The sequence below is a fragment of the Sander lucioperca genome, chromosome 15 (assembly GCF_008315115.2).
Source record: "Sander lucioperca isolate FBNREF2018 chromosome 15, SLUC_FBN_1.2, whole genome shotgun sequence".
Lineage (NCBI taxonomy): Eukaryota > Metazoa > Chordata > Actinopteri > Perciformes > Percidae > Sander > Sander lucioperca.
The window spans coordinates 23,002,850-23,028,375 of NC_050187.1; the positions used below are offsets into that span (position 1 = coordinate 23,002,850).

A 25,526-nucleotide genomic window follows, 5' to 3' on the forward strand; every position below is an offset into this window, starting at 1 on the left:
TCTGGCATTTCTCTCCATCTATAATTTATTGGAATCAGCTTTTAGCAAACAAATAGTAGTTCAAATCCATACAGATTCAAAAGGCAAAAACATCACTGAAACAAGATGCTTGTGCATCAGCTGCAAGGCCTCACTGCCATTGGCCCTATTTCTTGTTCTTTCAACATGGCAATCCATTACAATTAAGTCAATAATGCAGTTAACATTGGCTTTGATTAATAACCACAACAAGAATTGATGTACACTAAATAAACAAAATGATCAGTGTGTTATGTATAAACCCATCTTACGATTTAATGGAAGTACAAACACAGTAGAAAGTTATTTACCCAAACCTAAGACTTTAATGCTTACTGTTCTACAAAGAAGTACTGTAAGCAGAAGCCTTGCAAAAATATATGCTTTTGATTTTGCAGCAATGTTGGGGTTTCCTTGTTTAAATATGAAACTAAGACTAACTATCATAGTCAAAATATGTCAAAAAGCCTGTGCATGCATATTTCATATTTTGGCTGAGCATTGGTTCTTGATATCTGCTTTTTACTCTCTCAGATAAGATTCAACCGCATCTCTTATCAAGTCTTCATTAAAACACATATTACCGTGGTGTTTTTCATCTCAATTTCTTACACAGTTATTTGCAAAAACTAAAATAATGGTACATTTTGTTATCCTTATAATATTCTGAAGTGTTTGTATAAACAATAAACTGATGATACATACAGGAGACCACCATTCAAAAACAATGCACTTTTAAAAATTGGGCTATTATATTGAATTAAACATAAACATCTGGCAACATCTTATCTGTATTAAAATTGTGTCACTTGGTGACAAGTTTGGAAGTTTTTCATGATTAGAGCAGTCTTCCTAATCAATATGGCACTGCTTTATGCAAACATGCAAGTGTAAAGTCAGCTTGGTAATGTGTATAAAAAAATGGATGGATGCGATGCTCAGCTGTAAAACATTTATAAAACTGATACATTTGGATATAATAATCAAATATTTTCTGCCTGTTCCAATGTGGGCTAATTGCATTTTGCAGCGTCAGGCGCCACTCCACTAAGTAATATTGCCACAGGCAACACAAGAAAGTTGGTGAAGTTGAATAAAACTGCAACAGACAGCAGCTGTTAAGTTATTCACACAGAAGTGAGGTAATTTGCAGCATCTAACAGAATGAAATGTATCTTGAATTTTATGTTTTTGTTTGAGCTCAAGGTAGATCATATATATTATTCACACATGTCAGACAGGACATTGTGTTAGCATTAATCATTTTACCCTATTTATCAAACATAATTTTTTTCTCCTCATTGCAATCAAACATGTTCAGAGGGCAGCATTAAATACAAGACTAATGTAAACCACAGGCATTGTGGTGAGTAACAAAATAAAGCAGAAATAAAAGAGAATGCATGTACTCTACAACACATTAGTGGTGCATTTCAGGTGAGCAATACATACAATATATATATATACATTATTAAATAGATAAAGTTGTAATACAGTCTTTGAATGTTTTTCTTTATTGACCCTCACAATGATGCAACATAAAACTTATACATATTGAAGATCCCAACCAACCTATTAATAAACCACTATAATTTTTATATTTTACATTGGGATACTTGAAGATCAAGAATTCCTGAAAGAGACAGACTCTCCTGGAGTACAGATGTTTTTAATTATATTACAGTATGTTACAATTCTTTCTTTAGATCTGTAATCAAGTGCAAAATGTAAAAATTGCTTGCTGTAGAAAACAACATTCAGAAAAAAAAATGCACAAGTCGAAACAGCATTATTATTTAAAATTGGCGTAGTCTGAGAAAATATCAACAAAATCCTGAACCACTCGGTAGCAGAAGTCGTATTGCTCCTGGAAGGAAAAGAAGAAGGAAAGGTGTTGGTGTTACTGTGCATATACGTGCAGAAATAGTTCCAAACAACACAAACGTGAATAAACTGACAGATTCTGCACAGCAGGTTTGATATGATCTCGTGTTCCACCTACCACAGTCTGAACCATGTGTGGTCTCTGCATGCGTAAACTCTTGACTGTCTGAAAAACGTCCAGGAGGCCTTCAGCTTTCACCCTCTCCAGAATGTTACTGAGGGCAATGAAGGTACCGGTGCGACCCGCACCAGCGCTGAAACACGAAGGACAAAACCATCAGCAACCACATCACATATTGCACACACTGGACGGCCTTGGAAAATGGTGAGACTTGTTTTAGAAAAAACTACAGACGATTTAGAAATACAGCTCAGAAGTAGAACAAGAACATTTTAAATTCTAATTACTTGTCAGTTTCTTCACAACAATGTCAACTATTGTAATCTTAGCAGCATATCCTTTTTCCATTTGAATGAAAAAGTTTGCTAGGGAAAAGGTGACCTTTTGTGTAATAGTCCTAATAATCATCCTCACTTAAAGAGAGGCTAATCCAAACGCTAACACTAATCAGTTTGGAAGCTCAGTGTTTGACTGAGTCAATGTTTACAATGATGGTGGGATGGAGAGAGAAAGACAGAGAGAGACAGGAAGCGAGTGCGAGAGTGATGTGCGATTCGGAAGAGAAGTGTAGAGAGACATTGGGGATTGCAATGGGTTAGCCCCATTTCCCAGGGGCAGAGAAAAAGCTTTAAAAAGCCCTTCTTAGACAAGTGGTGATGAAGGAATAGAAGAGAGTGATGACACCATTTCCTGTCGTTAGCTCATCTTATCAGATTAATCATAGTGGGAGTCAGAAGAGATTTCACTTTGAGAGGTTTTAATTGACTGTGAATCAGTGGATTGGATCAATCCCACAGGGGCATGCTGCTTTAGAATCACTTCACCTGAAGCTAGGTTCTGATCAAAGCTTTCACAGCTAAGTCTTTATAAGGGATCACATAAGTGGTTTAGGCATAGAACACCAGGTCTACTGAGGCAAAATGTAGAATTTATTGTAACAGACATTTGTAGGAAAGAAAAATGTATCCAGAAAAATGAAATTCCTTCCAATATCACTCTGAGATATCCAGGTGATTAGGTGATAAAAACGCAGTGAAAATGAAAGAGGGTTGAATTAAAAGCATGAGTGGACAGAAACATTTTACGATATATTGTATATAATTTCATATGAAGACGCACATTTTGCTGCAGAATTGTTGAACTGAAGTTCCTCACCTGCAGTGCACAATTATGGGACGGTTTCCAGACTGCTGCTGCTGCCGCTGCACAGCGGCAATAATGTCAATCATCCCTCTTCCCTCGGCTGGTATTCCGATCTCAGGCCATCCGTGGAAGTGGAAGTGTCGGATGTGTTGTGACTGCTTTTCCTGCAGAGATGGAGAGATTACTCTATTTTACTCTATTACTCTATTTTTATGCACCTAAAATTGTTAGATATAATTGCATTTCACGAACTTTAAATTGACAGCACAAAGAAAACAGGTAGGCAAATATGTCCATTTAAATTGTCTATTTTACAGCTTTTAAATGTTATAATAAAACATTACGCACTGGTCTGTAGGTGAGCACCATGTCTTTGAGAGTAAAGGTTTCACACAGTGCATCTCCAGTCAGCTCCACAGTATAATCTCCAAATGTTACACTGCCCTCTGATGGCCAATACTGGAAACACTTTTCCTAGTTGGAAAGGTCAGATGGAAATACAATTAGGCTTCATTTGACTGATTTATATCCTATTCTTGTTATTATATTTTCAGTGTGCACCACAAAAACAATATAAAGCTATTAAATACATACACAGACTGTCAGGAATAAGAAATAAGTTAATTATGAAAATGTAATAAGGGAATAAAAAAGATTGTTTAAATGTGCAAATCCTGCGCTCCTGCACTTTTGCAAGAGCACCATACTGTACCTGCTCCCTCTCTTTGAGTTCGGTGAGCGTAACGATTGAATGACACCTCCACTCCCACACCATCCTCCAGAAGTCCTCCACTGTGTGAGACAGTGGGCCCTGGGTTGCGATAAAATAGTCCTTCTGCCTGTAGCCCTGGAGGGCAGATCATCCGGTAAACAACACTTGAGAGTGTGGCAAACATAATATTTTGCATTGTTTGTAAAGGAAACAATGAGCTTTATATATACTTCTATGGGAAATCTATACAGGAGGTCGTGAGGGAGTACTTACATCAATAAAGGAGGCATTGATGTAGTCGGTGAACTCCTGTCCTCTTTTTACTGAGAGTATTACTCGGTTGAAATCATCTGCAAAAGAAAAAAAGGAAAATGAAACTTTCCACAAGTGATTCCTAATAAAATAAAAGTTTGAAAAGGCTGATGGAAAAAAAAACAGCTAAGTAAAACTTTAGCTGTGTTATTAAGGCCAACCACGCCAGAGCCTATATCAATTTTCACTGTAAAAAGTTGTACACAGGCTCTCCGTTCCAACTCTACTCCCAACTTTAATAAATGCCCTGTTTAAATGTCATTGATCACACAGACATGAACTGATTAGCCAGATATCTGTGTACGCCATCTATAACATCAGCAGCAGTGTGATACTTTGATGTTACTTGGTGATGCATTATGAAAGTGTTGGGAGTATCGGAGTATTCCTTACACGGAATGATCTGAAGCACACGGTTCTTCTTCATGTTGGCAGGAAGGTTCCCAGTTCTCATGTTCTCCTTCATTATGCGGACATTGGTCAGCTTCTGACGAGAGAACACGAGTGGATTGACATCATCGAAAACTTTGTTTTTCATTAGTGCACGGCAGTACAACAAATTACTACAAACTACAATAGAACTAGAACTACAAATGGAACACTAAGTACAAACAAAGAATGAAGTTGGATTGTAGACACTGTATAACAACCTATATAAGCATATAAAGAGAGATTCCGATTTTATCTGCTTTTATATATTTAACTGTTTTAATTGCTCTTTAATGTTTCATTTCTTATACTGCACTGTAACTTTTATTCTTGTATTTTATCTGTTTTAAATTTTTTATTCTGTTTTCATGTAAAGCACTTTGAATTACCCTGTTGCTGAAATGTGCTATACAAATAAAGCTGCCTTGCCTTGCCTTGCCTTGCCTTACAACGCTTATAAACATGGTGAGACACTATTTTAAAAAATGCAAAAAAACAGAAGCTGGACAAAAACATTTCTTATTTGTAGAGAACAAGATTAGAGGAAGAAGAAGAAGAAGATTTTTAAGACATTTAGTGTGTATGGAGCTGTGAGGGACTCTTTGCAGCAAAAATGAGAATTTTTCACCAAGCTATAGTAAATCCTGTGTGGCAGATGGTGGTGCCTTATAAAGTTGTAGTTGATTCAAAGCATTGCTATTTATGTTACTACTGCCAAAAGTGGCACCCTGGGGAAGTTTTCCATGATTATACTCCCATACAGGACACAGGGTCATAAGGGGCGATTCATTACTGACTAAACTGTTTAAGAGTGAGCTTCTTTGTTCCTACCCTGAACTCCTCCTCCAGGCCCAGCCTGTCGTGGGGAGCCCTGGTGTTGTGAAGCCTCTGCAGATGGCCCTCCAGAGAGCACACATCCAGCTCTGTGTCTCCATACAAATAGTACTCTAACAGAGCCTGGTAGATGAAGGAGTACTGCATCTGAGGAGGAAGACAGAGTAAGTGAAGGAGACGAAGAGGTAGAAGTAGTAGCTTTAGTTTGCCAAAGTATTTCCTACTATTTTTGTATATCACAGACGTGCTTGTTTTCCGCGTCCTTGCTTGTTTATGCCACGATTGGAGCAGCGAGTTGAGCTGTCAGTCCAAGGTACAACAGGTCGGAGAGGGTCAACACTTACATCTGTCTGGATGAGCTGACAGCGCTGTTCTCGTATTCTGCTCACAGAGCCGAAGACATCCACCCTCTGTTCTATGTGCATCATGTCGATCATGCTGTCAATGACAATGAAGGTCCCAGTCCTTCCCACCCCGGCACTGTGGAAACACAAAACAAAAAGAAGGCACAAGGTCTTCTCTGTAACAAAGGGTAGCTATTAAAGAAAATGTGTCGGATAAGAACTCTACACCACATTGTATCTATACAGTACTAGTCTATATTGACTACGATTCAATTAGGTGATTGCTCCAGTGCCGCTGGAAGATCCGCCGGATGTCCCTCATTTTCGGCCAGATGTCCCTCACCTTCCGCTTTCTTTGTGTTGACATTCTAAACTCCCGTTGATTTATGAGGACTATAGTTAACTGCTCCTCAGATCTCTGCAGGGTAAATCCAGACAGCTAGCTAGATCTGTTGAATCTGAATTTACTCTTGCACGACTATAACAACTTTTGAACGAGCACGTTTCACCAAAACAGGTTCCTTCCCAAGGCTATTTTGCAGATGCACCGTTATTGCGTCCGGCGCTTAGCACCGCCCAAGACCATTGTGATTGGTTTAAAGAAATCCCAATAAACCAGAGTACCTTTTTGGTCCTATCCAGGAGTGCTGTGTGGACTAGCCAGACCTTCGTCCGCAGCGCTGTGGAGTTAGGTCTGGCAATGCGAGACAAATACAGTACAAATGGAACCAAAGCAATAGAAGAATAGAGTTTTCTCTCACACAATACAGAATTTTGCATTCTCGTTATACCGTATATTGCCATGTTATCCCTGTCCTCTTAAATAAGACGTTAATTGTGGACAGCCTTAAGCATGTGTAAAAGTGCTTCACCTCTGAAGCCCAAAGACACTCCTAATAGATTTACAAGGGTCATTTTAGCAGACAGCACCACTGGGAGCACAGAGCTGGGATTCCACAACGTGGTGTTGAAGCCTCCTCAATGGGCCCCATTCAAGAACAACAGTCCCTCTCCCTGAGCACCTGTTGCAGCAGTTGCTACAATCGGCTGCTGATTTCTTTGGTGAGGCTTTCCACTGACTGGCCTGACTGTTGGACAAACATATGCACATACAATATTTATTGATGCTTCACTTAAGTTTTTATACATTTTACCTACAATAGAGTTCACCTCTAACCTTATCAAACACAATATCAAATTATAGAGAAGTTTACCTCTAACCTCTAACTCCACAAAAACAACAAGAAAATCTTCTGACAGATGTAGGCTACTGCTAAACATGTTGATTTTTTTCAGATACCACATTTCAGTTTTTCTTGTAGATTTATTGCAAAACAGGAAATGAATCATTCGAAAAGTGTTGTGAAGTGAATCAACTCTATGACTGACTCTATTTATTATGTTTTGCCTTCTGGCTTCCGTTATACTACATATTTTACCTGCAGTGCACAACAATGGGTCCAGCATATGATGGATTGACAGTCTTGACCTTCTTGAGGAATTTCAGCATGCCGATGGGTGAGAATGGCACCCCGAAGTCTGGCCAGCTGGTGAAGTGGAGCTGGGTGACCAGCCGCGGAGCTCGGGGACCATCACTGCCCTGCTGTGAAGCGCACACACACACACACACACACACACACACACACACACACACACACACACACACACACACACACACACACACACACACACACACACACACACACACACAAAGTTTATACCTGTGCATGAATAATGTTCACTGTGCAGACACAAATCAGTCAACTAAACACTGTTACCTACTGAAAAGTAACCTCAAATTAACTGTAACATTTGCAAATAGAATTGTCATTTTGCTACTTGTGACAGAATATAATTATGAAACGTGTTTGCCTCTGCCTCGCTCTCGTGTCTCATGAGAACGTAATTTCATTCTCTTGAACACTTGGTTGCTCTGTGTTCAGAGAGTTGAGTGTAAAAGCACTGTCAGCTTGTACTGCAGTACAGTCACAGTTTTCACAGAGTCAGAGAGGATATCTGCACTTCTCTGGCTTCAAATGGAAAGGGAACAAAGTGTATTTTGCAATCTGAAGGCTTCGCGGTACACTAAGATGGCACTCTACTCGGCAGTCAAAAACACAGGAAGAGAAATACAGATACTGTATGTGTATGAAGCTGTAAATATGAGACATTTGAACAGTTTACTGTACGTTAAACACACCTACATATTGATAATTTCATACTGTGTATATTACGTATATCCTTTAATATTGCTTAATATGTTTCCATACTGGTTTTCATTTATTTATTCAATTTAGCATCTTATTACAGTTTACTAAAATGTCTCCATGGGGAACATTCATTTTTTTACACCATCTCTATGCAGCTTTGTTTCATGTTTAATTTTTAATAGCAATCTAGCTATTATGGTTATAGATTTTTATAGCAATTAAGAAGTATATTAAGAAAAATATTGAAAAAGCACACACTTGTTTTTTGCATGTGTGCGTGTGTATGTCTAAATAAAAGCATAATTTATCTTAATCTTAAATTGTTTCCTTTTTCCTGCTGTACAGTATAATTACATATTTGCTGTGAGGTCAAGTCAGTTGTGTGTGCTTTAAAAATGCATCCCTTATTAATATCATTAACATTCTGATATGTATAGCCACATATTTTACTTACATATTGAACGCAAAACTTTCTAATGGTGTAGTCCACCAGTACAGTGAAGTCCTCCATCGCCACCCTGATGTTCCCGTACATCCAGCAGCCTTTTTCTGGCCAATACTGATAACATTTATCCTGCTCAGAGACAATAAAGAGGTTATTCTTCTTGAACTAGAAGACAAATTTACATCTATAAAGAACACACAACAGTATTATCTTTGCAACTTACATATCAAATGATCATAGAGCAGCATCTGTTGTGTATTTCGTATGTGCACGTATAGAAATGTGTATTTGACACGTGTATTTCACAATCCAATCCAAAGGCAATCACTGGGACTTTGTGCGACTCTGTCAGTCAATAAGATCTTCACAGTGACGTTTCAACTCATTAACTAGATTCTTAGACTAATTATCATGAAGCCTCTTAGGATCTTATCAACAATTATTCCGTCATTGATCCCCATCGCCTCTATCCTGCCCTATCAAACCTGCAATTGAGCTCTCAATTGATCATCCCTTTGAGGCTAAATTTAATACGATGCTAAGTAATCTTCTGGGTGACACTTTGTATAGATTCTCAGTTGGGAAAAGGGGTCAAAGAAATTATGCCCATGACTTTGGGTCATGAGAATACAAAAGGGTTTTGTTAATGGTGCATTGGAGGCATATAGAGTGTATAGGTTAATTCTATAACATAGAAAAATACTCTAACAAACCTCTTTCCTTTCTTTTAGATTTGTCAGCATTACTATAGTTGCTGTTTTCTGTTCCCAAACCATCCGCCAGAAGTCGGCCACTGTCTCAAGCTTCGGGCCTGAAGCAGAATCAAGAAAAGTATAAAAGATACAGTGCAAATGGTCATACACTCAACAGCAAAATTACTTAAAATACTAAACCAAGCTAAATTGCACATTTACCTTGAGCTGCAATGAATTTGTTCTTCTCTTTAAAACCCTGTGTGAAAAAACAAACAGTATTAATAATTTGTAAAGAGTCCTATAATCAGAATTAACACCTTAATTGCAACTAAGACTCACATCTATGTAAGATGCATTTATGTAGTCAGAACATGGATGTCCATCTAGATGACTTAACAACACTCTTGAATGATCATCTGTGAAAGAGAGAAGAAAAAAAAGCCTGCAAATAAAGTTGGCTCTTATTTTCCATTCGGCCCACGTCACCTTTTCTTACGGTTTAGAGATCAATAAAACTGCAAGTCTAAAGGTTACATTAATATTGTTAGCTGCAGAATAGATCCTCACTCACATGGCAAAATGTTTGGGTATCTGTTTTTCTCTCTGTTGTGCTCTCTGCTCGCCTCCTCAAAGGACCCGTGGTGGTAGTAACAAGGCAGCGACTATAAAATAAGAACCCCCAAATTCTCATGAGACAAAAATAAAGTCACGGGTACACAGCCTACTAACATAACATTTTATTCCTATTTTCTGTACTTGTTCTATGCTTGCAGGACACAGTCAGATACAAACTGCAGTGCATATCCACACCACACAAACTCGTGCTTACGTTGAACTCCTCTCTGAAGAGCTTGCCGTCGTCTGCAGAGCGTATCCGATACTCCTCCTCCAGCGAGTCCAGAGGGATGGGGAAGTACCTCTTGGATGGCGAGGGAGATCTGGGGAGGAGGACCACTGTCTGCTCTCCTGGGTTTAAAGGAATATTTGGCGGTCAGACTGCTAATGGTTCCCAATAGAGAACTTTACAAGCTCTCATAGCACCTGCAAAAACAAGCCTGATGGCCATTAAGATTTCCTACTTTTGTGGGTACATGACAGAAATGATTTCTTGAGTCATAAACCTGTTGCTGCTGCACGGAACAGTCTTAACTCAGAACGTGGCCTTTCCTTTAATTTACTTGAAGTGAAAATGTATATGGCTCCCTACGTGCTAGGAAAGCGAAGAGCCTTCCAAAACCTTTCCAGCTACCTTGGACTTTAGATCGTGAAACTTCCCTAGTCTATAAAGAATGTAAGCCTGCATTTAACATAAAAAAGAAATAAAAAGTAAAAGGCTGTATTATATTTTCATGCACTGGTGGTTATATTGATTACAGCACAATGGTACCTTGTTCCTCCAAGAAGCCATTCGGAATCTTTTTATCCACCGAGGTAACGAGAGCTTTCCTGTGGTTTTTGAACCTACAGTAATAACAGAGGGAGAGGCAGAGAAAGCAAAACCTTCAGAGGAGATAAAGGGCAAATATCTGTATTAAGAAAGCAAAAATAAGCTAACCCTGATGTCCACGGCAGAGCTGTAAAGCACATAAGGTAAACCAACAACAAATACCAAAACCAATATCAACCATCTAAGAGAGGCAAAGCTGTTCCTCCTCATGGCGTCCTCTGAGAAGGTCTGAGCTGGCTGGTCAGTGAATGAGTGTCTGTGACCTGACCTGACCTAGCTGTTTTTGTTTGCTGTCTTACTTGAGATGCAGCTGTTTACCCGTAAGCCAATGCTCACCGCCTGTTTCAAAACCACCCCCACCCCGATGCCCTGACCCAACACACTCACTCTCATGCTAAAAGGGAGAGAGAGAGAGAGAGAGAGAGAGAGAGCAAGGGAGAAAAGAGAACGCAGAGATTCACTCATAGACAAACAGAGTAAGTTGTGAATGTGTGTGTGCAGGTTTATTCACCTCAGACAGTAGACTGTCAGCAGGACAACAATGATAAGAAGCAGGGATATGACCAGTGTTGAGGGCAGCACATGAGCACCCTGATGGGTGGGGGTTTCTGGAAAGAACACACCGTGATCATAATAGTTTTAATCCCAAAATAGAGAACAAATTGATATTGAAAGAAATAGTTTGATGTTTTGGGAAATACACAGCTGCTGTCTTTTTTGTATCTACTTCTTTGCAAGAAAGCAAATACATGTATTATCCAAAATGTAAACTATTTCCTTAAAGCAAGACTATGCAACTTTTGCTGAGTGATAACCACTCAGTGATGGGATAATGGGAAATGGTCAAATGTAGTATATCATCAGCACAAGTAGAAGAAGAGTCACAAAGTCAGTGAACTGACTTCATAACATCAGTTGCAAAGTAATATCTGTCAGACCAAGCAAGGCTGTAGCAGCTGAATCCCTGAGTGCATTAAAGTGAGTAAGGGTGTGATTTATTGCTAATAAATTCAACTTAATACATATGCAGAAAAAAAACATTATTTAATCTTTCAAAAGTGACATAGTCTTGCTTTAACATCTTATCATTTCCATATGTTGTTTAATTTTAACTTAATGCTCTTAAGTCATTTCAACAATTACCTGCAGTTTGGTTCTCATGAGATGAATTATTCACAGCAATAGAGATCCCAATCAAAAACAACACCATTGTCACTGTGGAAAAACAAACAAAAAACACCAGTTACTTAAAATAAGAAAAACAGATTAAACCCTGTTTTTCTCCACAAAGACCACTAGAAGGAGCCAAATCAATATGAAATGCATCTGCAGCCTGGTGAAGCATGCAAAGGGCAAAAAGGAGAGCTCAGCTTTGATGAGGCTTGAGAGTGATGTCTGTCTCTCTGCAGAGCAGTTAAAGTCCTTGTGGGAAATCTGCTTGCAGTCTTGTCCTGCCAGGCTGACTTGAAAGAGCAGCAGCATATCAAATAACCTAATATTCAGACATCAAGAGCTTTAACCCTCAGGTGACAGTAACCATATCCCCTGTGGACCCTGCGGATTTGACACTTGAGTTGAGCTCAACGTAGTTATTTGGTAGAAGCCATCTCATTTTGCTGTGTTGTCTTTGATGTACAGCACTGTGCAGCCTAGCAAAGCATCCTGCACGGTGACAATAAGACATGCACACTGTTCCTCAATGTAGTAGCTGTTTTTAAATACAGTGGACATACTGTACGTGTGATTTCCCCCCCAGAGGAGTAGTGATATCAGTAAACAGCTTTACAGAGTGTAGAAAATAGCATATGTATATTGGTTACACTGTGTTGTTTTTTTCTTTGACTTCAGCGTTCCCCCCCCCCCCCCACTTCTCTATTTCCCCTTGCTCTACAGTGAACCATAATTTTATTCTAAACCACATTCTCACTTCTCCCTTTTACTTTATTGCTGGAAGCTATTGGTGATTTATTTGGGGCAGAGCTCCGCAAGTGTATTTCCAAAATGAAAAGGATATGTCAAGTTCCTCACAACTACACCAAAATTAAATCAATCCTGACACATTATCCTTGTGTCTTATTATCTCCAAAAATGTAGCAGCCAATTTCTCCAAACTTATGTCTATTTTCCTCTTTTCTACCCTGTCCTCCAAATGAGAGGGTAAGAAATCACAGAATAAATTGGGCTAACGGGGCAAATCTGCCTAAATGACTTTGATGAAATAAATGAGAGAAGCAAGAATTGAGTGTCCTAATTTATTCTCTGTTCCAAGTCCCTTTCTCGTTATAGAGGCCACAAGACTGGATGAAATAATTCATTGTGTCAATTTAGTTCTTCTTGAAATGGGTCATCTAGGGGCCTAATTTGTGATGTTTGAGAGAATGTCTTGCAAATGACCCTAGGGGGCTTCATATAACTATATCTCCCAAAGCTTTTGCAGAAAAAGAAGCCACATAATAATGCTCTAACAATGTGCTCAAAACTAAATTTATGTTGAGACTTATAAAGTATTATTAGGGGCTCTGTGTTTTGCACATTATACAGTCTCTGTGTGCAGTAATACACAGTACAACACCCGGGATGCTGACATGTATGCACATATGCACATTTGCACACGGTGTAATCAGTGTGGCACCAGCTGAACACAACTCCTTTTATTTAATGTATTTCATGTTCACAGTGCCGACAGATGTCTATTTTTTACGTTAATAATCATTGGACAAACAAATGAAATTCCCCTTACACCCATTTAATATACCAGAATCATAACTGTGTGCAACACACACTCACACACACACACACACATACACACACACACACACACACACACACACACACACTGCCTTTTCTCACATCGCATGTGCATGCCCACAGCCAAAGGCTATGTGTTGCATATGTGCCGCATTCTGTTGGAGGAGCCAATTCTCTCCCCAGTGTTAACAAGCTGACAGTGTTGGCACCTGTTTCCCACTCTACCCCACTGGGCAAGTCACATTCACTCACACAGACCCATCCTACAGCTCTATGCTGCAAGGCATGCTGTACGTATGGGTCATTGCACAGGTCGCTGCATATCTGTCATCTCCTGGCAGCTACAGTATACAGTATACAGCATATAGCCAGGAAATGAAAGAACAGAAGGGAACTGTAAAAACATGTCAAATGCACATGTCACTTTAAGTGACTCGATTAAATGAAACAATTATAACTCAGACATAGATTGAATATTTTCCTGTAAAAAGAAAATGTAATTATACAGTATGTGTTGCAGTGTGGCCCTCTGAACAACAGAGGAAATTGATACAATTGAACACAACTTGAGAGCATGCTAAGCGGAGGAAGAAATAGTAGACATCTTACTGCATGAGAAGGCACTGTACTGTAACCATTGCCAGTTTGTCACTTATTAGTTTATTTATGGAATGCGCTTATTGTAAGTCACTTTATACAAAAGCATTGGCCAAATAAGTACATTGTAATTTTTCAAAAGTGATAAACTACACATTTTACTTCCTTTTCAAAAGCAGTACAAAAGTGTTACCCTACATTCAAGGCAAGAAAAGTCAAAAGTCCTTCATCCTAAACACAAACTTCTTATCTTCAGCTCAGAGGGCCTACAATTGTTTGTGTTGTTGTGAGAAAACAGCAAAGTCATGGTGACTCTGACAAGACTTAAACTGTTGTCTCTAATTATGACACATTATGCATTATTCATGGGTTTCATAAACTTTCTGTAACAAATGATAATTATTATGTATTATTCATTTCAGATCATAGACTTTATATAAAGATGGAACATGTGTCTTCACTTTTTCCCACTGTACAAAAGTGAAGCCATACACCCGCCCGACCAATTGCGAGTCAATCACAGCTATCAATCATGATGTTAGCATGTAGCATGTACTGCAGCCAGCCACCAGGGGGCGATCAAGATGTTTTGGCTTTTCTGTCTGTTTAATGAAATACTAAAAACAAGGTGATAACTTCAACCTCCTGCACCTGCTTGGCATACATTAAATTATATTGCATCACTTAAGTTGGGAGTGCAGAAGCAAATCATCCCATCCATGCATGATGCAATGCTAACATTCAGAATGCATCACATGCGGGTTGAACCTTGAAGGTAGTGTTAATATTTTGAGCATGAATATGCATTATTCAACATCGATCTGCTTTGCATTTGTGCTTTTGTGAACAGAGCCGAGATAAGGATCAGCATTTGACCGTGCATTAAATATGAGACCGCTAAAGAAACTTAAAAACACAATGAAATTCGGTGACATGTACTGTTCATCTGCAACATTCCAAGACTCACAGCACCCTGAAATAAATCTGTTCTGCTTGACTTCAACGTCTCCCTCACCTTGGCTCTCACATGAAAACCGGAAAACAAGACTCACAGAAAATAGATATCACAAATAGAAACACCAACCATAGAAATGTGTCTTTTCCTTTTGCTAGACCTGCAGCCTGTTCAATCATGTTCATCATTAATTACAACCAGACTGTGAAGGATAAGGTGATGTATTATCCATTTCCAACAAGAAACATAAAAATATGACTAAGCCAGGTGAGAGTTTTTCCCCATATTTTTTTTAAAAATGACTGTACTTACAGATTTAACCTCACAGATGTGACCAGATGACAGCTTTTGATTTGCAACTCACAAATCAGTTATACCAAACAACACAAATACCTCTGAGTGCTGAGAAAATGTGTTTCTGCATACATTCATGCGAAGTTCTAAATACTTAAAACATAATCATATGGCTCCATGCTAAACCTCCTGGCCTTAGTTAAACACCTCATATTAATACGGTATATGCAAACTTCATAGAGAACAATACATGATGATGTGCATGTGTAAGACAAATGCAGTGTAGTGCAAGCTTCTTATTTCTCAAATGCATACTATAAAAAGTAAAATAGCTTGAAAAATGTTCATTAATTTTCATCATTTTTAGAGCTCTTAAATATCTTATTAGATGCTGATAACCACTGGTAGTTACAGTAACATCAAGGTGATTTGTGTCATATTCTACTGTATCTCTTTTGACCTGTGTATCATTTATAAGAGCGCATACTGTTCTTGGACTGCTCCATGGATCTATTTAATGTCCTGCCACAATATAGCCTAATACTCTGGATGTAGGTTGCTGCTCATAATCATTGGGATGACATTTTCTTTTTTAACCTTGACAACTACATCTACAACTATGGCTACTGTGGCTACCACTACTGTAGCTAGATTAAAGCTGAATTGTCACATGCAATAATCTCACAGGCAATGAGAAATTAAAATCTACTATCCTAGTTGAAATTGAAATTGTTAGTTGAAATTGAAATTGTACCACTCATGATCTTTATTCTTCCTCCTTATCTGCTGTTGTGTTTCCACTTCATGTTCCTTTGTGCTGTCATAGTGCACTTGTTTGATATAGCACAATACGTTGCAGGCATTTATTTGTGGGCACTCTATTTCAGCTTCACAGCCAGGATTCTTAATGAGTAGCTTGTTCTGCAATCCTTTTTTGCAACTTTTTCCTAAAAGCGTATAGATAAAACATGGAAAATACAATGTTTACACGCTTACTGAGTTGCTGCAATGAGGTGTCAATGGGAACCAGCTGGCAATTATTATTGACATGTTTAAAGGTAGTCTAAAAGTCTGCAAATTATAAAAAGTGAAAACACTTGTATGTGGTCTGTTGATGTGCCACTTAATTTAAAAATCTATCTTTTTTTTTTAACTTTATTTTGCATTTTTTAAGTCCCTACCTGCTTAAATCTGCTTTTACATTCACAATCTATCAGATAACTATACCTGCTGTTGTTTAGGGTTATGAATGCATGTAGCCTATCCCAGCATGCACTGGGCAGAAGGCTCAGTACACCCTTGACAGCTCTCTAGTCTATCAAAATGGGTTTTATATTGTACAGTTATGAGTTAATGAAGGGTCTATATAAAACCACGTCTAGCCATAAACAAAGGAAACAGTTGATTTCTATGTCAACTAATCTCTATTAAGGAATACTGTTGGTCGTGACACAGTTTAACATGATGCTCAGCACAGTGCAATGAAATAAGATTTAGGAGTACAGACTACAGCCATGCTAAAGCTACATTCAGCATAGTTTGAGCTAAAAGCTAACATCAACATGCTAACATGCTTAGAATGACAATATTTACCTGCTGATGCTTGACAGGTATAATGTTTACTGTGTTCCCCATTAGTTTAGCATTATAGCACACTAACATTTGCTGATCAGTACTAAGCACAAGGCACAGCTGAGGTTGATAGGTTGATCAGTAATTTTTAAGTACTGGAAAATATGGGTATAATAAATATGATTATGTTAAAAAAATATGGGTATAATTGGTGCTGCAGGATAGTAGTTTGGATTATAATAAAGGGTAAACAAATTATGTTCACAGGGATATCTCAAACAATAACAAAATATCAAATATATAGTTGTATCATGTCTCAGTTTCTTCACAAATCAATACAGCCTCAAAGACAGATCCACATTTTGTGCTTGGCACAGAATAGATGGCATGTGTCTTGTACACAAAAAGATACAAGTTTTTTGTTTTTTTTCCATGGAGAGAAGGAACAAAGGCAGAGCAAAAAAAAAAGAAAACCAGAAACAGCCACCACTTCCATTGTCAAGTGCCAAGGAAAAGGATGGGACGAGAGCACAAACACATGTCAGTGTGGCAGCAGAGAGAAGAGGGAAGATGAAAGAGGAGATGAGACGAGAAGAGAGGGGAGAGGAGTTGGAGCTAGAGGAGATAAATGTCTAGATTCTGGGTTCAGAGATAACAGCCATAATGGTAGACATCCTTAGTACACAGAGGCAGTAAACAGGATGAAGCTGTACAGTGTGGTAAGTCGCTGCTGTATCTTCAAATGCAGTTCGCTGTATTTTAGATATGAGGGAGGCTTTGCAACATGGCTGCCTTTCAAAATACACATCACAAAACCTTCAACTACCTATCAAAAAGACATTTTACATAACACTGGGAATGCTACTGTCTCTTTATCTCATCTTCTTAATCCTCTATATATGTCTCTGATCACTGTTTACTACATAGTAAAGGTCAAAAAAATCAATCATGAAAGGAGACACTGCGATTATTAGATTATTTCCCATTAATAGATTCAATTTCAATTGATTCCCTGAAACAGAATTGACCTGGTCTGTGGTCAGATGGCTTAATAAAAGACTTACACTTCCAAGCAAAGCCAGTGTGATCTGGTATCAGTTGACCCGTCAGTCCATAGCAGCCATGTGATTCCACTTCTTTTCTTGGTTGGACTTATTGAGGTTTTATAGCCTCAGTCATTCTCCTACTCACATCCTCTCTGATATATCGATAATAGTACTGGGTGAAGTGATAACTGAGGTCTGTGGCGGGGCCTGAGGTCGTTTTCAGAGCTTTAGATTGGGATCAAGGCACAGGGGTCCATGGGAACCTGGAAATAAGCAAAATATAATAGTTACAAATGTATAAAAGTTCAACCAAAACCTATATATTGTTAAGCAGTAACAGAGGCAGATGTCCCATGACTCACTGTTTGAGGTTGACTCAAAGAAAACAACTTGAAATGCATGAATATGCAAAAAAAAAAAGAGAAGTAGAAGTGGAGGTTTGCATCTTTGCACAGTATGTCTGAGAGAATGACTATGCACTGCATGCAATCAACTGGGTGTGGATGTGTGCAACATGTTGCATGTTTGTGTACTGTTTACTGCAACAACCTATGTTCTAAAGCAAAAACATTAACAAGCTATTTATCTCCAACCATGCAAAACTAATTCTCCACAAATTAGTCTTCCCAGACAGTGTTTGTGGTACACATGAGGAGTTTGCACCATTTCACTTGCTTCTAACACTATAATTGTAACAATCGCCTTTAAATCTAATAACAGTAAACAAGCAAATGGTGTTCACAAACAACGCAGCCCAATTAAAGCCACCACTACTACACACAGCTGCAAATCTGTCCGTGAATGTGACTGTACAAGAAAACCATTGCATTTATGCTATGGGTTTCTTGCAAGTATGTTGGAATTAATTCTTTACTATTTACACAAAGACTTGACTATAATGGTATTCTATCGCCTTGCTTGACTCTGAGAAAGAAAGCATGCACTTCTTGCCCCTCAGTCCTACTCTCCCATTGCCCACAGGTGTAAGAAACAAAGCCATACTGTTAACACTTGGCTGCTGTGACACAGTCGAGCAGAAAGCAAAGGAGAAGAGTGGATTAGTCACTAGACCCAGCTGGATGGGCCCACTCAGTCTGAGCCGGGGTGAGGAAAATGAATGAACAAGGTATGGAAAACACTTCTTTTCCCCCCGTACTGTAGGAGCTGTGCTCAACTTTTCCAAATGTTGCAAAGTAATTTGGCATTTTAACATTAACATGTTTGCTATTAAAAGCACCAGCTTAACCCCAGGAACTGTAAACCTGGTCAAAATATTTTTTTTAAAATGTGCTCTAGCATTCATAAGGTTGGGGGACTTACAAAAAACAGGTTTCAGTTTTTCTATCAGAAACAAAAGCCAGGTTATGAGAATATGTGACATGAACACCAAAATGATCCATGGGCCAGACACAATTTCTGGGCCACTCAAGGTGGCAAAATCTTGTTAACATTTTTGAGTTTGTCTATAGGTAATATTTTGATGATAACTAGTGCTGAGTCACAGCTGTAGCTGTAAACAGCTATGCATTTACTAATCCACCAAAAATTCTTCTTTAGCTAGTGCATCCTCTTAAAGGCTTGATTTATGGACCTTTATTAATGTTATCCTAAACTATGTTTGGTATAATTTTAAATGCTACATTCTTACTTTTATTAAAGTCCAGATGGGAGTCTGTCTGACAAATAACAGAGCACAGTTGAGCTTTTCAATGTCTCAATGGCATACATTTTTACAATTTGTTTTTCTTCTAAACTATGGTGTTTTCGCACTGTGAAAAATCCCTGAATAATTACTAGACTGCAAGGATAAGAAAAGAAAAGTATAATTTCCCTATACTATCCAATTGTGTGGGGTGGTTTTGGTCCTTCAATTAGAAGAACATGTTTAAAGAACATTTTAAATCTCTATTTTATCTTTGCCTTCAAATTGGCAGTTCAATCGTGCAGTCATTCAGTGGTGATAAGCAACACTACAAACACAATCAGATCATAGATATTAATCTACATTGCATTTAGTATACAAAATAGAAAGATCCAAAACTAATGCAGCAGAGTTATCCTGACTTTTAGTCCCAAGAGTGGCAGTCAAAGTCCAAACACAATGGATCCTGCACCATGATGTAACTTAATAGTGTCTTGTATAGAAAGTCTCTGCCTGGTTAACATCAATATCTTTTAAACTCTTCACCCAAGCGAAGATTGCTCAAGTGCCCCAGCTTCCCCCAGACTTGCCAAAGTTCCTCCTGAACCACAGAAGACATTATACAAGTGTTTTTAAAGGCTGTGTAGCACTCAACGTGACTAGTAATTTGACATGTACAATTGGTGAAGTGTTTCTTCAAGATAACATGGTAATGCATAGCTCCAATTTCTTTGATTCAAACAGCACAGTAATAAGTTACTCTCCGGTGCATTTATTCTATAAGCGGAACTACAAGGTCAAGCTAAGAACATATACTAAAGACAAACTGTCATAACACAGCTAATGTGACCTTTGACCTGACCTGCAAAAATAAATCTTGTTACTGAATCTGTCAATCAAAAATGAATCACAGAGTAACCAGGCAGAAATGGCGCTGTTCTCTAGATCTGAGCACATTTCAGCTCCCAGGCTGAACTCCCTGCTAGTTGTTATACAAAGAATTTAAGAAAAGTTTTGCTACCAAGCAGTGGTACAACAATGTTAATAATAGGTAATGTGCTACACTGAAGTAATAATATGCTTCGAAGTATTAGGCTAGGTATTTTGCAATGGTAGCATATTATTATTTATGTTAAAAAGCCTGGGCTAAATGATAATAGGTATAACAAATGTATATAATATGCTAAGTTATTCATACGGTTATTTCACTTGCGTGAAAGTCATTTGGGAGACTTTTATGAAGCCATCTTCATCTTTTCACTCAGAGTATTGTTCTCTTTTCAGTCCCGCACATTCAGTCTAAAGAAGAAGGAGACATGCTCATGGCATACGATTACTGCAAGCACAAGCGCTTCCTTTCTGTGCCACTCTGCCCATTGACTAAGAGGGGAAACATGCAGGCCATTAAAGTTTTATGGGAGTGCAGTCATCACCCAGCACTCTGTGGTTCAATCATTAATTCATACCAAAACAGGCAAGTACTATAGCTAAGACCAGCTATGAGGTAAATATGTTTCTTTTGATTACATAATTAAAAATTAAATATCACTATTATTGTCTGTTTTTTTATCGTGATTTGCATGGTCAAAGTATTTGAAATCCATGCCCAAATCTGACAGATGCTATTCACACACCCCAATGACTTCAATGAATCTAGCTTTTCATTCTATTCCCATGCTGCCTTGCTAACACTTAAATCCAATATTGATGGCTTCTATTCCAGAGGCACACGTGGTTTCCTGAGATGATAAATCCACTGTTTTATATATAATGGGGTAAACTACTGTAGGTCTTTAGAGAGCACACATTCAGTAACCTTTATTCATGATGCTCACCGTTGAGGGGGCAGAGACTGCATTTTGTCAGTCAGGTTGGAAAATTTGATTTCACACTTGTGCACAAATTCAGATTGTAGTGGTGAGTATCTGTATCTGTTTGTAAATATGAATGAATCTGTGTGTGACAAAATGCTGCTTTTTACAGCATAAGATAAAGATAATTGTATCTTTTTGCAAAATACTTAAAAAGACGCTTCTTATGTTCATGTTCATGTTCAGGCACGCAAAATGGTCCAGCTTTGAGTTTGGGAGCTCTAGCATCCTACACTAGGTCAGCTGTCAAAAATTTGGGGGTTACTTTTGATTGCAGCATGAAATGTGACAAGCAGATCAGTGATGTTGTTAGAATGAGCTTTTTCCAGCTTCGTCTCCTGGCTAAAGTTAAGCCTTTCCTCAACAGGCACGATCTAGAAAAGGCAATTCATGCCTTTATTAGTTCTAGGTTGGATTATTGTAATGCTCTTTACGTTGGTCTGAATCAGACCTCCATCTCACGTCTTCAACTTGTGCAAAATGCAGCTGCTCGCTTTTTAACAAACACATCTAGACGGGCACATATCACTCCTGTTCTCTACACCCTTCATTGGCTCCCTGTGCGTTTTAGAATCGATTTTAAGATTTTATTGTTTGCTTTCAAGGCCTTAAATGGTCTGGCCCCGGAGTATTTGTCCGAAATTTTAACTTTGCGGGAGCACAACCGGTCATTGCGGTCTTCAAACCAGCGACTTTTAGAAGTGCCAAGGTCTAGATATAAACGGTGGGGTGACCAGGCTTTTGCAGTTGCTGCCCCGAGACTCTGGAACAAGTTACCCCCTGATATCCGCACTATTACAGATGTAGCTCTTTTTAGGTCCAAACTTAAAACGCATCTGTTTAGTCAGGCTTTTAATACATAGCAGTGGTGTGACGATTTCGTTCTTCTGTTTCTCTGTAACTATTTCTGATTTTACATGTTCTTCCTTTATATTGTATGATATGTGTTTTTATTCTTGGTTTCGATGTTAAGCACTTTGGATACCTGCTGGTTGCTGTAAAGTGTTATATAAATAAAGTTTGATTGATTGATAAAGATCTGCCACTTGGAGTTCTGGACCTTAAGTGACTGGTCTACTGAGCATGTCACTGCCTGAGTCATGAACACCCACACTTAGAAATAGGTGGCTATTGCCGAGGGAAATAGCTGAGGCTTATTATTCTTATCCCTTCATATCAGAGGACGAGTAGAGTAATCTCCAGCCTCAAGTTTGAGTAGTCTGAAAATGACACTTCTGGGGCACAGTATAGGTGAAGCCAGGGACAAGAGATAATAATCATCGCAATTACAGCTTCACCACTCGTTGTAGCTCAACCAAGGGTAATAAGTTTGTTCCTTTTGCTAAAGTCCAGTATAATAAGTGGATTGAAACTGTAAGAACAAGCAAACAGTGCTACAGCAGTCCAATCATTACTATTACATACTTAAATATAGGATGCTATAAACACATTGTTAGGTGTCATATTTTAAACTACTTTGAGGCTTCAGTCAGACCCTGCAGCTGCATTCTCTGACTCCTTCATTAAACAACTGTTCGTGTTTAAGAACAGTCACCTGCTTCCCACTTGATGAAGACTTGAGTCAGAGGTGAAATGCAAACAAGAAATCTTTTTAAATTGTGTTGTGATGATGCAGTGGATGTTTTTTAAATAAAATGTATGGATGTAGTGCCTGAAAAACAGAACAGAGCATATCTTGTCTACATCCAGTTGCATACATACACATATTCATCGAACACTAGTGCAGTGTTTTACAAGGTTATGAGGTCTCTCACGTCTCACACTGGTCAATGCACACATGCAGACACTCAATAGAATCGAACATAATCCTCATATGCAAGGCCTTAATTCTTATTTTAATGACAGACAACAGACAATGAAGGAAACAGTGACAAAAGTCAGACAGTTCAGATTAGCAGATCATGAAGCATAATTACCCAGGCACCTAATGGAAAATGTATATGGCTAGATAATCTCTGATTAGCCCACATGGCCAAGATAAAGGAGGGTAATCAAAATAATAAAATATAAATCAGTTTAGATAAAAGACTTGCTTTTCCACGCTGTACAAATCCTCTCTGGTTCATACATGTCTGGACGAAGCATAAACTCTCCAAAACAGTGAAATAATCTATAAAACAAATCTTTAAAACTTCAACTTCACTCAAAACTGACAGTGAATTGGTAGAGGTGTCACAAAACATGTTTAATACAAAACTCAATGATGGAAAAATGGCTCCCATGACTGTTTGTTGTTTTGAAATTAAGATGCAGTCGAGAGTGCATTATTAGAGTTACACTGACCTAAACATAAATGTCTTCAATCTCGACTTGTAAAGCAATCACACAGATTTTACTTGTTGGTTCTCTTCAACCTCCACACCTGCCCCCATTACTCTTTTTCCATGCTTCTTTCAGCCCAGGTGTTCATACCTGATGACACCAGTGAAGCACTGAATTAGCTTTTATGACCGTCATCTGATAGAGCATCTATGGCAACCTCTGAATTGTCCCTTGGACAGATGGATGTCTTTTTTAGCAAGAGAAGTGTATCATGTTGACTCAACAATGACTCATGTCTTTCTACAGAGGCTGTTGTTATATCAATGTCTTGCATCAAATTGTCAAAGCGTAGCCTATATAAACTGCCCATCCATTCATACTCACAGCTATGCTAAACCAGTTTAAAACAGGCCAGTGTGGACGTATTTAACACATCAGCATCATTCTCACCTTAGGATATTGAGAAGTCATCATCAAGAAATGAATCTTTAATTAGCATGTGTCTAACTATAGCTCATGTATTCCCAAGGTGAAAAAAATGTGGGTGATGTAGCCCAATATTTAGACCACATATGACGAATATGAGGTAATTCTTAAATTAACATCAGCTTTTATTAGGCCATTTAATCAGAGATGGAACAGAAGGTGAAGTTATTGTGAATTAGGTTATGGTGAATGAGGGACATTTATAATTCATGTAAGAACACATGGTATTTCCACCAGTTTCCCACACTGCAACAATTACGCAGTTACTTTTGTGTTCCAGATTCATGGGTCAGTCGTTGTCATTAGTGCTACAATGAAAATGGTACAAATATGAAAATGTGCAGAAGGGATGTGTATTTTATTTTGAAATTGAAACCAAACATTTGACCTGAATATGCCCTTGCTTCAAAATAAAATTAACTGACACAAAGTTATTCTCTCAGGTGATACCAGAAAACAACCCATATTGTGTAAACTACAGCATCCAGTATGATTGTTGAGTATGCCATGTACAGGCCTGTCTACTACATGTTTAGCCTACTACGTGTACTCGCCCACTCTGTCTAGACCATGAGGATGCTGCATATCCAATGCACCTCTTCCCAATAACATCTGATCGCAATTTCGATATGAAATCAACAATTTCTCAGATGGCTCTAATGTAAAAATAATTATTACTAGAAGAGAAAATAATCACATGGAGCACCCTGATGGTCGCAGGGCGTGTGGATTTGCTCCACTAACCCATATTTACTGTAGTGCATGTTGTCTGTGTTCAGGAATGGCAGCCTAGACGGAATACGCTATATACCATGTCCAGTCCCTGTGGCCTGCATGCTGTTTCCCCCTCTCTGGAGATGTGTTGTAGCTAAAGCAAATTTTCTTCTTTAAGCGAAATGCAGTGTGGTCTAATTATAAGAGAGATGGAGGCTAATACATCCGAGCTACACTGAGTACCAGGGAGAGGCTTAAAAAACGAGGCTGAGTACAAAACCGAAAGAAAACAGTCGGCGTTTACGTAAATGCACATATGGAAAAGTAGCCCGGCTGCGTTTTTTCTCTTACCGTAGTAGGCTACTCTGCGATGACCTCGCCTCACACGGCGCAGCGGCTGATGATGTCGGCTAGTGTCTTTCCTGCACGGACCCGACGCCTGCCTCTTTTGTTATGTCATTTGAAGGATAACACGAAACACATGGAGTTGTCTTATCATCTGACCGTAGACGAATAACGCGTTTATGTTCCCCTGATGATCATGTTTCCAGCATATCTCTCCGAGGATGCGCTTCACCCCCGCCGGCCCACCTGCCTGCCTGAGCTGAGCCGTGTTATGGCAGCCAGAGTGGAGACTGGAGACCCTCCCCCGGGCGCAAAGCAGTGGATCAGCTGGACACTCAGCATCCCTCACATTCCTGCATCATTGGACGATAAAGGGCAG

The 25,526-nt window shown here is 38.7% G+C and overlaps 1 protein-coding gene across 3 annotated transcripts; it reads right to left on the reverse strand.

Moving 5' to 3' along the window:
* On the reverse strand, positions 1-25,526 carry LOC116055435 (receptor-type tyrosine-protein phosphatase epsilon-like). 3 transcript variants are annotated; one of them, XM_031307451.2, is made up of 21 exons: positions 25,154-25,526; positions 17,825-18,069; positions 11,738-11,809; positions 11,106-11,202; positions 10,535-10,608; positions 9,977-10,113; positions 9,719-9,809; positions 9,487-9,563; positions 9,367-9,403; positions 9,166-9,263; positions 8,462-8,581; positions 7,237-7,400; positions 5,798-5,933; positions 5,451-5,600; positions 4,584-4,674; positions 4,152-4,228; positions 3,879-4,013; positions 3,515-3,640; positions 3,179-3,330; positions 2,021-2,156; positions 1-1,885 (listed from the first exon to the last, which is right to left on the reverse strand). In XM_031307451.2, exons 3-21 carry the CDS (start codon positions 11,802-11,804, stop codon positions 1,811-1,813), a joined length of 2,040 nt encoding a protein of 679 aa, XP_031163311.1. In that variant the 5' UTR covers positions 11,805-11,809; positions 17,825-18,069; positions 25,154-25,526; the 3' UTR covers positions 1-1,810. The 3 variants fall into 3 exon arrangements, with proteins under 3 accessions (XP_031163311.1, XP_031163295.1, XP_031163320.1); XM_031307435.2 differs by having other exon boundaries at positions 4,584-4,677; positions 25,154-25,525; XM_031307460.2 differs by lacking the exons at positions 11,106-11,202; positions 11,738-11,809; positions 17,825-18,069; positions 25,154-25,526 and adding an exon at positions 10,773-10,849 and having other exon boundaries at positions 4,584-4,677.

Excerpts from the sequence above, each read along its gene's own strand:
- LOC116055435 (XM_031307435.2), bottom strand. The coding sequence starts at position 11,804 with ATGGTGTTGTTTTTGATTGGGATCTCTATTGCTGTGAATAATTCATCT. Across the intron at positions 9,564-9,718 it reads ATACCCAAACATTTTGCCAT|ATGATCATTCAAGAGTGTTG; the intron begins GTGAGTGAGGAT and ends TCTCTTTCACAG. Across the intron at positions 3,331-3,514 it reads TGGTGCTCACCTACAGACCA|GAAAAGCAGTCACAACACAT; the intron begins GTGCGTAATGTT and ends CCATCTCTGCAG.